The following is a 14,788-nucleotide window of genomic DNA, read 5'->3' on the forward strand; positions in this document are numbered from 1 at the left end:
TTCAGGTTAAGGATTTTCAGCCTGCATAAGAAAACTAAAGTGCTGAGAACTTATGAAATCTCATGCTCATCAAGACACAACCATGATGTGTGAACAGAGTATATGGAAAAACAACACCTTCACTGCCATCAGCACCAAAATTAAATGTTTATTAAAATGTGTGCAATGTTTTATAAGATTAATGGGCACCAATAAAAATATATTTTAAAAAATATATTCGGTGTGCCAGGCACTGTGAAAAAGGTTGGTGACAGCAGTGTAAATCAGTCTTTACTCTTATTTGGGAGCTTGTATTCTAATTGGGAAGAAACAAGAGGATATCCTAGCAGCTATGACAATTACATTGATTTCTTCCTTTGGCCTGATTCTTACCTGGTTGGATCAGCAGTTGGGAAGTGAAATGTTAAATTTAGATGCAGCTCTTGTAACAGAAAACTCAAATAATAATTTAAAAGACAAGTACTTCTCTTTTGCTCACATAAAATAGGTAAATAGATCTTTCCTGTTTTTCCCATCTGTCTTCTCCATTATTCTCTGCATGAAGCATCTATCTGGAAGATCATCTAATGATCCAAGAAAGTCGTTAAAAGTCCCTGCTAGCTGATGAAGTATTCTCTAAAGTGTGTCCCCACCCCAAGCTTCTGCTTCTAAATTATTGGCCACTATTTTGTTGTAAGGAAGATTCGGTTATTTATTACATAGTTGCTCTGAAGAACATTGGGTAGACTATTCTCAAGCACTTCCATTGGTGTCCTAGTTTATGTTGTGTTGCTATAACAGAATACCTAAGACTGAGTACTTTATAGCAAACAGATATGGATTCGTCTCTCTGTTCTGGAGGATGGAAAGTCCCATGGAGCCTGCATCTGCCAAGGAACTTCTTGCTATGTCATCCCATGGAAAAAGGAGGAGGGCAAGGAAGCACAAGGAGTGAAAGCAACAGCAGGAGAGGGCTGGTGTTGCTTTTGTAACAAACTCACTCTCGGAATAATGGCATTAACTCATTCATCAGGGCAGATCCTCTAGCTGCACCTTGTGAAGGCTTCAACACTACCACACTGGGGAGAAATTTTCCAAAATATGAATTTTGAGGGACACTTTCAAACCATAGCAACTGGTAATTTAAGAAATTAAATAAGAGCTCAGTGCAGTGACACATGCTTATAATCCTAGTTACTCAGGAGATTGAGACAGAAGGATCACAAGTGTAAGGCCAGCCTTGGCAATTTACTGAATTCCTGTCTCAAATAAAATCAAGGAAGAAAAAAGGGAGTAGAACAGGGAACATAGCTCAATGGTAGAATGCTTGCTTCACAAGCGACTGTGAGGCCCTGGGTTCAATCCCAGCACTACATAAATTTTAAAAAGTTTAAATAAGGAAGCAGAAATGGCTTTTTCTTTAAAAATTAGAGATCCAAGTATCCAAAAGTTTCTCCATATTAGTAATATGTTGTTAGCAATGATAAGCCACACAGGTTCCCCAACCTTAAAAGTAATGAAAGCCATGGGCTGGGGATTTAGCTCAGTGGTTCCGCAGCATGCCTTGCAAGCAGAAGGTCCCGAGTTTGATCTCTGGTACCAAAAAAAAAACCAAACAAAAAAGTAATGAAAGCCAGGCATGATGGCACGCAACTGTAATCTGGCATCTAGGAGGCAGAGGAAAGAGGATTGCAAGTTCAAGTCCAGCCAGGGCAACTAAGTAACTTAGTGAAACCCTGTCTCAAAATTTAAGGGGTGGGGGGGGCTTGGAATGAACCTCAGTGTGAAGGCCCTGAGTTCAAGTCCCAGTACAAAAAGAAAGAAAGAAAAAAGGAAGAGAGAGAGAAGGAAGGAAGGAAGGAAGGAAGGAAGGAAGGAAGGAAAAGAAAGAGAGAGAGAGAGAAAGAGAGAAAGAAAGAGAGAGAGAGAAAGAAAGAAAGAAAGAAAGAAAGAAGAAAGAAAGAAAGAAAGAAAGAAAGAAAGAAAGAAAGAAAGAAAGAAAGAAAGAAAGAAAGAAAGAAAGAGGAGAAAGAAGTCTCCAGGGTTGGAATGTTTCTACAATAAAATCTTTCTTGGAATATTTTTATAATCAGACATCTCTAGAATATTCCTCATCTCTTTGGAATATTTTTGCACACACTTCTATTGTAGCCTAAGAGATACAGCCTGCAAGGGCTGCACTATGTGAGTGGAAAATTTCAGTCCTTCCTTGATAGCTTAGAACTTGACTCTTGAATACCTTTGGGTGAGGTTCCACCTTTGCAGTCCAAAGATGGCTCCTCTAGCTGGATACAGTGGTATGTGTCTACAGTTCCATCTACTGAGGAGGCTGAGGCAAGAGGATGACTTCAGACCAAGAATTTGAGGCCTGTCTGAGCAACACAGCAAGAGCCTACCTTTTTTTTTTTTTTTAAAGAGTGCCTCTTTCCACTTATATGAGGTATCTAGAGTTGTCAAATTCATATAGACAGAAACTACAGCGATGGTTACTAAGGGCCAAGAAGAGAGGAGAAATAGGGAATGGTGTGGTAGGTAGAGAGTTTCAATTCTGCAAGATAAATAAGTTCGGAAGATCTGTTGCATAGCAATGTGAATATACTTCACATTACTTTACTGTGTGTGCTTATAAATGATTCAGATGGTGAGTGTTATGTTGTATGTTTCTTACTACCATTTTAATTTTTTTCTTAAATTATTTTTTTAAACTAGAAGGAATTTTTTTTTTTTTGGTACCAGGGATGGAACTCGGGTCCTTGGGCTTGCAAGGCAGGTGGCAGAACCACTGAGCTAAACCCCCCGGCCAGAAGGAAATATCTCTAAATGGCACCTCTTTTCCAGCACCCCCATGCCTTCTCCAACTGAATTAGTATAGAGGAAGGAAGTTGCAAATAAGTCAAGTAATTGGGCCGGGGATTTAGCTCAGTGGTTCTGGCGCCTGTCTCGCAAGTGCAAGGTCCGGAGTTCAATCCCTGGTACTAAAAAAAAAAAAAGAATCATGTAATCTAAGACTAAACTCCACTCCTTCTCCTACTGGCTCAATACAAATATGGAACCTCCCTAAAGCGATACTGCTTTCTAAGAGGCTCACAGTCCTCAGAACAGCCCATAATAACCATTTTACCGGGTTCCATTGGCTTCTACTCTATGTCCAGTGCTGAGACTCAGCCCAAATGGCACCATCACTTGGCACATATGTACAGGAGAAAGTGCATCACCTTCATTCATAAAACCTGGGCTAATTCAGTCACTCACAAGCTATGTGGTCCTCAACAAGTCACTCTCTCTTCCAAGCCTCAGTTTCTTCATGTCTAGAGAGGGTCATGTATAGTATAGGTCATCTCACAGTGATCTGGGAATAGGGTAACCAGATAAAAACACAGGGTACCAGGTAACTTTGAGTAAACAAAGAAAGGTAAATGAGAAGTCATTAAGGGTATCAGCATGTCCTAAACATTCATACAGTATATGGACATAATCATACTAAACATTTCTATTGATTACTGGAAATTTTGACTTCACTAGGCTTCTTTATTTCTATATATTGTGCTATTAGGGATTAAACCCAGGGCTTCACTCGTGCTAGGCAAGTGCTCCACCACTGAGCCACACCCCTCAGAACTCTCATGTAGCCTGTGTTTTATTTCCTAAACCTGGTGGGCCTACCAGGGTGCACTGTGCGGGTATATCTCTTCACTTTCCCCTTCTCCTACCTTGCTCATTTCTCTTTCTATATCTGGTTGACTTATTTGTCTTACAGGGAGTCCCCTTCCATTTGTCTCCTTAAATATGGGTATTTTCTAGGGTTGCATCTACAATCCTCTGGTGTTTTTTTTCTCTGAACTCCCTTTTCCATTAAGTTATTGGTACATTTCATGTATAAAATACAGTTCCACTCATCGTTGGGATCTTGTACCTGTACATGACGCATCTTGGTTCTTATTTTTTCCCCCATTCCCCTGCCCTCCCTTCACCCCCTTCACCCTTCCCTATTTACAAAGACTTTGTTTCCATTTTTTTCCTTTTCTCATATTTTTTCTTTTCCCTTCTTTCCTTTCCCCTACCCCTCCCACTTCCCCTACTCCTTTAGACTTTTCCTTCCTATTACACAATATCAATTTTTTTTTTTGTACCAGGGATTGAACTCGGGGCCTCGCCCTTGCAAGGCAAGCGACGGAACCACTGAGCTAAATCCCCGGCCCCACAATATCAATTATACATTTTTAAATTATAATATCAAGATCTAGAAGACATTCCAACAGATTTTACAGAATTTAAAAGGATATAGAAAGCATATCACAAAAATCTTTTTTGAAATAAATTGGACAACTTCTAAGAAGTACCTTGGAAGACAACTTAATGAAACTGACTCTGGAGGAAATATAAAACTTGAATAGCACCTATTAAAGAAAGTATATTCCTAGCTTGAAAACCTACCTATATGACAAACACAGGCTCATACACATTTTAACTGATAAATTATATCAAACATTTAAAGCAGAAAGAAAAAGCCATATGATCCTGTCAGTATTTGGAGAAAAAGTATTGCACTAAATTCTACAGCTGTTCATGGTAAAAGCTATCAGGAGACTAGAAGTAGAACAGAAGCTTCTCAACAGATAAAAGACATGTACTCCATATTTCCAGGAAAAATGTCTCATATGAATAGAGAAGATACAATGCTTTCTCCCTAAGGTGGGGAATAAGGGCAGATATGCCTACTCTTCATCTGTTTATTAAACTTTGAAACATAGGCCCAAAGCAAAATAGCCTGTCAATAAAATGACCCAATTAGGATAAGATTGGCAAGGTAGAAGTAAAATCTTTGTATGTAGATGAAATGATCATCTACAGAGAAAATACTAATAAATCTCTACAAGCCCCTAGAACTTGTACTTGAATTTAGCAGGATTAGAAAACACAAGGTATGTATAAAAATTCAGGTCTGTGTATACTTGCTATAAATGAAGAATTGGATATTGAAATTTAAAAGTTATGTAGGCGTACAAAGGACCTAGAAAAGTTAAAAACAAAAACAAAAACAAAAACAGTGTTGGAAGACGTTTAGTACCTAATTTTAAGACTTCTTCTAAAGCTACAGTAATCAAGGCAGTTTTGGTGTAAGGAAAGACATATAGATCATTTGAATAAAACAGAGAATCTAGAAATAGAACCACACATATATGGTCCACTGAGTTTTGAAAGATTATTTAACATTAACATCTTACAGAACATAAACTCAATTCAAGAGCAGAGGAAAAGATAGTGTTTTCAGCAAATGATACTAGAACACCTGGTATCCATATATAAAAAATTAACCTCAACTCTTTATTTCCATACATAAAAATAACTTGAAAGGATCTATGAACCAAAATATGAAAGAGTAAAACTATAAAACTTTAAGAAGAAACTATAATGGAAAATGTTTATGAATTTAGGGTAGGCAAGAATTTCCTAGGCTATAAGAAACATGATTTATAGAAGAAAACATTGATAAATGAGATTACATCAAAATTTTGAACTTTAAATGACATCATTAAGAAAATGAACAGTAGTCCTTAAACAGGCCATATTTATAATATATATAACCTATGACCAGAATATATAAAGAACTCTTACAGCTCATTAATAGACAACTCAATTAAAAAGTAGACACAAGATGATGATAAATAGCCAGTACAGTACAAGGAAAGGTGTGCAACACTAGAATCAGAAAAATACTAATCAGTACAATAACAAGATCATATTATGCACTCACTAGGGAGATGAAGTTCATGACGTTTTCTTTTGTTGGATTCTCCCCCTTTGCATTTAATTTCTTGTCATGCCCGATGGATTCATTCTGCTGGGCTTCCTGGGGTTGTGATCCTCATTGTCTTTTCCTAGGATATTGTCTAAAACTTTTTGGAGTGCCGGTTTGGTATTCATGAAGTTCCTAAGGTGCTCTTTGTCATGAAAGTATCTTATTTCTCCATCAATTTTGAAAGAGAGTTTTGCAGGCCACATCAGTCTGAGTTGGAGGCTGTTTTCCTTTAGGGCTTGGAATACATCACTCCAAGCTCTTCTTGCCTTGAGGGTTTGCACTGAGAAGTCTACTATGATTCTGATGGGCTTTCCTTTGTATGTGATTTGTTTCTTTTCTCTAACTGCTTGTAGAACTTTGTTCTTCTGTTGGGTTTCTGGAATCTTAACAATTATATGCCTATGTGTAGATTTTTTTTGATCAAGGCTAGTTGGAGTCCTATATGTCTCACTTATGTGTATGTCAAGTTTTTTTCCCCTGCTTGGGAAGTTTTCTGCCATTACTTCTGCGAAGAGTTTTTTTTATGTCATCTGCACTCTCTCCTGTTTCTCCTTTGACTCCAATCAGTCTTATGTTATTCTTTTTCGCATCATCTATCAGCTGCTCGATGATTTCTCATGGTCTCTTATAATTTTGAAGCAATTTTTCTTTCTTTTCCTGGTCACTAATTGCAATCTTATCTTCTGTATCTGAAATTCTGTCCTCACATTGGCTCATTCTGCTATATAGACTTTCAATGGAGTTTTTAATCTCCTGGAAATCTGTTTGTATCTGTTTTATGGATTCCATTTGTTTCCTGTGTTGGGATTCCATTGTGTTCATTAGCTCCTCTATTTTTTTATCTGTGTCCTCTCTAGATTTGTTAATCATGTCTTGTACTATGGGCACAATCTCTGCTGTTATCAGAGATTATTTCTGATTTCATTTTTTCCAGGTCCTTTTTTGTTGGCAGTTCAGGGAGTCCAGGTGGTTGAGTATCAGAGTGTTTCATCTCATTTCCCTTTGGGGTTGCTGTAGGTGATCTGTTTTTGAGACTTATTTATGTGTCTTCTCATTTTGACCCAGGGGGGTGCTGCTGTTGGAGCCCACACAGCTCACCTCTTCTGCACTGGGAGCTGTGGAATGGCGGCCTGGAAGCCCCTTCCTCTGGGCTGGGAGCAGTAGAACAGTGGCTTGGAAGCCCTTCCTCTGGGCTGGGAGCAGTGGAACGGTGGCTTGGAAGCCCTTCCTCTGGGCTGGGAGTGGTGGAAGGCCTCTGCACTCCCTTTGAATAATCATTCCATCCATCTTTAGACTAATACTATCATTTTTGCACACGTAAGTTCTACTCTCTCCATCTCTAATCACTCTGCTCAACTCTACACTCCTATTATCATCTACCTCTGGGACATCAGCAGAATATTTGAAGGTTAAAGATTATAATGCAATAGGGTCGGGGATTTAGCTCAGTGGTTTCACCGCCTGCTGCACAGGCACAAGGACCCAAGTTCAATCCCTGGTACCAAAAAATAAAATAAAATAAAAAGATTATAATGCAATAAACTCAAATATAACAACATTTTGCACCCCAAAAACATAAGTAGTCTTACCCCTAAGTTATGTCTCTGCCTCTGATATCACCAACCACCCATCTTTTCAAACAAACCAGCAGATGGTCATGAGTATGTTTGAAACCTCTCTCTTTCATGCCCTTGCCCTCTAAGCCTTGCACACCTGTGCTTGCACACAAAGACATCCCTAATTGGTCCTACCCATTCTTTGAGTTCTCTCAGTATTTCTTTTTTCTATTCCTGTTGTCCTCACAATTCAGGTGCTCATCATCTATCATATGAATTAATACAATCTTCCTCCTCTCCTCTTTCCCTAACTTTGTTCATTCAATAATTCAGTAAATGTTCTCATAGGCCAATGCTGTTGGCTCTTCTGTGGCCTGTCTCTACAATACAATACAATACAATACAATGCAATACAGAAGTTCTCTACAATAGGAGTTTCAACTCTATTCCTTTTAGAAAAAAGCAGATATAGTTGCTGATAATTTTAGTACATATGTCATGTCTCTTCCCTTTCCCAAATCCTCTTATTCATCATGAAAGGCCTTGATGACAACTCCTAGTCTTGAGCTACCAATGGGTTCATCCAAATTCTGCAAAGCAGGACACTACAATGGCCTTGAATAGGACCATCTTGTCTCTGTGAACACTTTCCATGGCTGGGGACACACAGATTATGGCTTGCCTATTTACCATCCAGTTAACAAACATATGAAGTACCTCTGATGTTCTAGGCACTAGAGGTGAGGAGAGGCTGAGAGAGATTCAGATTTCCCTTGACCTGCAGGGTCTCACCTGGTCAGTTACCAGATGCCAGCTCCTCAGTGTCTGGGTATACTAAGCAAACACACTAGGAAGAAATCCTAGCTATGAACCTCCTGAATCAGCGCTCTCTCTAGCTCTCTCTCTCTCTCTCTCTCTCTCTCTCATTTATTTACTCCAGTAAGTGTATAGTGCCCACCTACTATGTGCCGGGAACTTTTCTGATTTGGCACAAAACAATATCCAAGACAGACACAAGCTCTGGGTTTCATAGAGTATGTATTTCAGAGATGAGGAAAGAAATAGAAAAATAAATGAGCACTTAAACTTAGAAGCTCCTTGTAAAACGAGGAACCAGGCAGGGAGGGCCGTGTGGGGGGGGGGTGTCTAAATAAGGTCATCGGCCTCCTTGAGAAGAAAAGGAAAGTGGCATTTGAAGAAAGATGCCAAGGAAGTCAGGGAATTAGACACCACCACCAAGACCAGGACCCCAATTTGGGCAATTGTTGCTCCAACTGTCTTAGACCCAACTCTAGGAAAAGAACGGTGTGTTCACACTACCAACAGGAGAAGGAAGAACACAGTATGGAAGGAGAAGAAAAGCCGGGGACAACATCAATTATTCTGTGTTGAACTATCCCTGATGGACACTTGAAAACCAGCTCGAGTCCACAGCCCTCCGGCGGCGGGGCCGGTCGAGGGGCTGCCAGGGGGCCCTCTCTCGGGCTGTCAGGCTAATCCTGCTGCCTCCTCCCACCTCGCCCCGCCCTAGTGAGCGTTGGCCCGGGGGAGTAAAGTTCAAACCCGGCTGAAGCGAGCCCTGGGAGGCGATGTGAACAGAAAAGCAGCGTGGCCGACCGAGAAACCTCGGGGAGTGGCCCCCGGAAACCAGGCAGAGGACGGCTGCAGTTCCCCACTACCTGCCCAGGTCTCAGCACCTGCCCCGGGCCCTGGGCCTGCGGAGCCACAGGCGGCCCTGGGTCCTTCTCACGGGGCACAGGATTTCCTTCCCGAGAGGGCCAGGCTCTGGGTGCGCCCGGCCTCCCGGGACGCCGCCGAGCGGGGAGCCCCCTTCCCGGCCACAGCCCGCCCGCCGGGCTCAGCGCGGGCGGATCAGGGCGCGTTCATTGCAGACAGCCCGAAAACACTCAGGGCTGCTGTTTTGCTCTGACTTGGGTCTCTCCCGCGCCGAGTTGCACAACAAACCATTTAAACATTTCAGCACAAAACCTGATCCATTGTGGGGTCGCACATTAAAAAGTGTTATTCGCTTTGAAGTTTTTGTCTAGTGGCTCTAAACTGAAAGAAAATGTTTTCCTATTACTTAATTCAATCATAGCGAAGAGACTTGGTAAAAAGCCCACGGATTTTGCCCCAAAGTGTGACAGAGTTCTCTTTGTGTTTGCTTATCCTCCGCTGTCACACACTTTAATTCGCCTCTCTTTATCTGGCATTCAAAACTTTCTTCAATGACATTCAATAAGGTCCAGAGGCTGGAGGGAGAGGGGGGAAAAAATGGTTATTTTTTCCCCCTCAGATATTCTTTCCCAGTAGCTTTGGTCTTGCTCATAGTCCGGGGCTCTTAACCCCTTCCTCCCCGGGAGAGCGCGGACTCCGCACTGCCGCTCGCGGGCGACCAGCGTGGGCACAGCGCTGTCTCCTTGAGCCCCGCGGCTCCGTGGGCACCCACTCCCGCCGACCTGCCTCAGCCCAGCAGAGAGTCCCTCTCCGGGCCCTGGTCCCGGCTCTGGCCTCGCTCTCTGAGACAGCCCAGCCCAAATTTCCCAGAGCGGAACCAGAACGGGAATGAGGCTGCGTTGACGCGGTCCGGCTGGTTCGAAGGAGCCCTGGGGCCGAGACCACGGCGTGGGGGTGAGGGGGGCACCCCTTGCCAAGCAGTCAAGGAAACCTTGAACCCTTCCTCCTGCTAGTTTATTTCCTTCCAATGCCCCGGACCTTTAATAGAAGCAGGATCTCCCCCCACGTTCCTTACAACAAACTCTGCTTTTTAAACAGTTGTAATTTGTTTCTGTTATTATTGCAAAGCGATCACGAGCGATGAAAACCCACGCAGAGGCTTGGGATTTGGGCAGCCTCCTTCTTGCGCTCTGATCTCCACCCGCCTTGGGAAGCTTCCTCCTCGTTTCTCACAATTCCATTCAGGGCTCAGAGCAAGCGACTAAGCGATTTGGTTCCAATAAAATCGAAAGTAAATGTCTCCGGCGAAAAGTCACCGGGCCGTACAGTACATTCGAAATATTTATGCTAATTTCCCATTGTATGGAAAAAGCTCCTAGAGGAAACAGCTTTGAGCCGAAGGACCATTTTTAAACTGAGGCTGGGTACACAGCCCCGGTGTCTGAAGTTGTTTAACCATTGTGTGACCAGAAAGAAGCGAGTGGCGCGCCGCTCCGGGAGTGAGGAGAGGGATCCTGGGCAGAGGGGAGCCCGGTCAGGGTGGGCAAAGGCGGCGGGAGCTGTACAGACAAGGGCCCTTGCTCCGCTCCCAACTGTGGGAAGGCATTGGTTTCCGAGCCACTCGCGGGTGTGCGCGCGTGGAGAAGGCGCCCACAAGATCCCGCGACCAGAGCTGGTCCACGCGCGCCACGCTCAATGGGACGTTTGATAGTGTGCTCGGCCTGGGCTTTCATTTTCCCGTCCCTTGCATCTGTGGTGACTCAAAGACTACGTTCCTGTTCCTCTTCTTTACTTTCTTTCTTTTTGAAACATCCACCTCGCCGTTGCTTGAAAAGGACTGGTTGGCCAGGGTCTGCGGAACAAAGGCTGGGCGTGGAGGCGGCAGTAAGGTTAAAACCGCTTGAGAAACAGACGCGAAGGTGGGGCTTGCGCCGGCGGAGAAATAGAGGGCCCTTATTCTCCCTCCCCAAAGGCGCCTCCTCCCCACAGGAACCCCGGTGCTCCAGCTTCCGACACGGGGAGAGAAGGGATTCCACAGGTGGAAATCGGAGGCCGGCTGCAGGGACGCTCGCGGAGAGAGTTGAGCCGGGAAACCGACTAGAAGCGGGGGGGGGGGGGGATAACAGAAAGGAGGGGGCCAGAATGGGGGGTGCGCCCTTGAGGATCCGTGGATGCGAGGCGGCGGCGGCGGGGTGCAAAATCAATAAGATAAATGGGCCGATCACCAATCCAAAGCCAAAGGGGAGTAAGGAATAAAGAGAAAGAAAAGAATATTAAATCGCGGGAGAATGAGAAAATAAACCGGCAAAAGGAAGAGGAGGGGGCGAGGGCGCCTGTTACGGCGTGGGTGGGGTTGACAAGAATAGAGTACATTATGCAGTTCATTTAGTTAACAAGTGAAATAATGAGGAAGCGTGCAGAGTGAATGCCAAGAGAAAAGGCACAAAAACCCTATTGAGAGGCCCCGGCCGCTCCTGGCGTAGCCCATCACATGGCAATAGTCCTATTTAAGCGCCGCCGCCGGCGCCTTTCAGCACCACTAGCGCTGGCCAGCACCCCGCGCTCTCCGGGCGCGCGGCGCTGGCGGCAGCAGAGGCTGCGCCTGCGTCTTCTGCCTCTGGCGAGCCTTCAGCCTCCCGCGTGGAGGCAGCTGCGGACGGCCGCGGCCGGGGAAAGCGCTTGGAGAGCCCGGAGGTCCCGCGGGAGCAGAGGGCGAGCTGGCGGCGGGGCGGCCGCGCGCCGGGGCCATGCCGCGCTCCTTCCTTGTTGACTCGCTGGTGTTGCGCGAGGCGGGCGAGAAGAAGGCGCCAGAGGGCAGCCCGCCTCCGCTCTTTCCCTACTCGGTTCCCCCGCCGCACGCGCTGCATGGTCTCTCGCCCGGCGCCTGCCACGCGCGCAAAGCCGGGCTGCTATGCGTGTGTCCGCTCTGCGTCACCGCCTCGCAGCTGCACGGGCCCCCAGGGCCGCCCGCGCTGCCGCTGCTCAAGGCATCCTTCCCACCCTTCGGCTCGCAGTACTGCCACGCACCCCTGGGCCGCCAGCACACGGCCATGTCGCCCGGGGTCGCCCATGGCCCGGCAGCCGCCGCCGCCGCCGCCGCCGCCGCGCTCTACCAAACTTCCTACCCGCTGCCGGACCCCAGGCAGTTTCACTGCCTCTCCGTGGGTAAGCGGGGTGGCCACGCAGAGGGAAGGGCCGGGCTGATCCGAGGCAGGTTAGGGAGCCAGGGATTGGGGAAGACGGACCCTGAGTGTTGTGGAGGGGATGAAGGTCCCATGGGGGACCCGAGGGGGGCACTCAGGGTGGTGGGGATGGAAGGGGGAGCGAGATGCCCGGGGGAGGGCGGGAGATGCAGGACCCGGAGGGGGCATCCAAGGAGACCCGATTTCGGCGGTTCCGGACGCTCCAGGATCAAGTGCCAGGACCAGGTGACTCCGAGAGAATCAGGGTCCTGTGGCTTGGCGAGGAGGCCTCCGAAGTCGCCGCTGGGGATCGTGTTGGGGCTGAGGGGCGTGTGAGTCCGAGGTCTCGGGACTCTAGCCGCCTTTCAGAAGGGAACTGAGTCTACAGCTCCCGGTCTGACCACTTCCGTCTCTGCCCTGCCACCCCTTCTAGACAGCAGCTCGAACCAGCTGCCCAGCAGCAAGAGGATGCGCACGGCGTTCACTAGCACGCAGCTGCTGGAACTGGAGCGCGAGTTCGCCTCCAATATGTACCTGTCCCGCCTTCGCCGCATCGAGATCGCGACTTACCTGAACCTGTCGGAGAAGCAGGTGAAGATCTGGTTTCAGAACCGCCGGGTAAAGCACAAGAAGGAGGGAAAGGGCACCAACCACCGCGGGGGCGCAGGGGGCGCCGCGGCGGGGGCCGGCGGGGGCGGCGCGCAAGGCTGCAGGTGTGCTTCGCTCTCCTCGGCCAAGTGCTCCGAGGATGACGACGAGTTGCCTATGTCTCCGTCCTCCTCGGGGAAGGACGACCGGGACCTCTCGGTCACTCCGTAGGCGCTCTTGCCCTTAGGCCGACTCACCCGGGGCCTCCGGTAGCACCAAGACTGGTCCTGGGACTCGGCGTTGGTCCCTAGGTACCCACTGCCAAGCGACTTCCTCGCCCGGGTTTGGCCCCGCTTTGCGGAATCCCCCAGCTCTAGGCAGAGCGGGGATTTTAGCAGAGACCTGCCGGTGGTATCCGGGCCTGCAGGGCTCCCAGGTGTCCAAAGAGAACTCCAATTTGGGAACCCCGCGGCGCTCCAGTCCTGCTCCGCAGTGCGTCTCTCTGGCACGCCTGCTCAGCCCAGCGTCTCGCTGGCTGCTGGCTGCCGACGCCTCTCCAGCCTTTTCTGGGCTGGCTCAAGCTTCCTCGCTTCCTCTACTTTCCTTTATCCTCAGTCAAGCTCAGCCTTTGACGTGGATGTCCGTTTGCTTTCCTTTTTTAAAATGTCTCTCCCTCTCAATTCTTTTCTGTGGTTGCTTAATCCACCCACGCCCACACCACACGTTGATGAGCTTTCCTCTCCTTCCCTTGATCAAGCCTTGCTGTTGGAAGTCCATCCAGCTTCAAAATTCCCCATGATATCCGTACCGGGAGAACAGATCTATTTTGTTACCTATTTGCTCTACCATTCCCCAAGCTCTTCTCCTGCGATCCCTCTCTAACCCCCAGGTCCTGCCCTGCCTGGGCCTAGCTGTGTAATTGTATGGTTTCTGTAATACCAGAAGATATTTATTTATTTATTTATGTACAAAATTTTAAATAAACTTTTTTTTTCTTAGAAATGCCCGTGCCTCTGGGCTCCAAGACCTCTCTGGTCTGGACTAGACAGGCACTGGCTTGGATTGGACCTTCCTTCCGGGGCAGGGTAGGGAGGTGTTACCAAGGATTCTTAGCTCCAGCCCTCATCTCACTGCTCCCCCAAACGCACAGCCTGCAAGAGACCCAGGCCTCTGCTCCAGCACTGTGCACTTCCCAGAATCATCTCCAGCCTGGCACTCCACACCCTGGCCCATTGGCTGAACTAGAAGGGAGGGGGGGAGCTCTCTTCCTGATGCATCTGGGTAAGGACACCTGCAGCACCTCAGGCCAGGGGTGGACCCCACCTCCAGCCCTCCAGGTTTCATTCTCTAAGCAGGTGGCCGTCCTTGGGAACAGACACAGAAACCACCCCCACCCCCAATTCCCTCCTCAACTACAAGAAATCTGTTCTTCGCTGCACTCCAGTTGATAAGAATTCATTAGAGATGAATCCCTAGTCTGCAGGATGGTGTGCCCTCCACTTGAAAAGGTCCTCTTGCTTTGCTTTGAGGCAAATTCTTTTAGTGGGGTACCTGGTCATAGGTCATCCTGGGTGAGAATTTGGAGCACCCAGAGTGATCCCACCCTAGGAGTTCCTGAGAACAGCTTTGGGACCTCAAGTTCTCACCAATTCTCAACAACCACCAGCTTCTAAGACTTAGAAGCCACACCCCAGTCTTCCTTGAGAACACATCCAGTCCTTTTGTGTTTCACGGTACATGAGGAGAAGGTTCGTGGGGTGTGCCAACACCTCCTAAGGGCAGGTATTGCTGCCGCTCAGGGAATCACACTGAAAATAGTAGATCCAAGTTCTCTGTACCTCCCAAAGACTCACATGCTGGGTCTTGGACAACTGGGCTACTTCTAATCCACCCTTCCCTTTCACCATGGGGAGCCCCTGGACTCCTTGTATATGGGCAAACAAGTGCACTTCTTTCAGCCAGAAAGTTGCTCCAGTTACAGTTGCTCAACATTTATGGGGCTCATT

General features: G+C 47.2%; 1 protein-coding gene across 1 annotated transcript; it reads left to right on the forward strand.

Moving 5' to 3' along the window:
- The first annotated feature begins 11,569 nt into the window (after positions 1 to 11,569).
- Gsx1 (GS homeobox 1) lies at positions 11,570 to 13,784 on the forward strand. The gene is made up of 2 exons (XM_004854809.4): positions 11,570 to 12,177; positions 12,628 to 13,784. The coding sequence occupies exons 1-2, from the start codon at positions 11,760 to 11,762 to the stop codon at positions 13,011 to 13,013; spliced, it is 804 nt and encodes a 267-aa protein (XP_004854866.3). The 5' UTR covers positions 11,570 to 11,759; the 3' UTR covers positions 13,014 to 13,784.
- Positions 13,785 to 14,788: the final 1,004 nt, after the last annotated feature.

This window comes from Heterocephalus glaber, unplaced genomic scaffold (genome assembly GCF_053883595.1).
Source record: "Heterocephalus glaber isolate CG9 unplaced genomic scaffold, H.glaber_assembly_v1.0 deba00001719, whole genome shotgun sequence".
NCBI classification, from domain to species: domain Eukaryota; kingdom Metazoa; phylum Chordata; class Mammalia; order Rodentia; family Bathyergidae; genus Heterocephalus; species Heterocephalus glaber.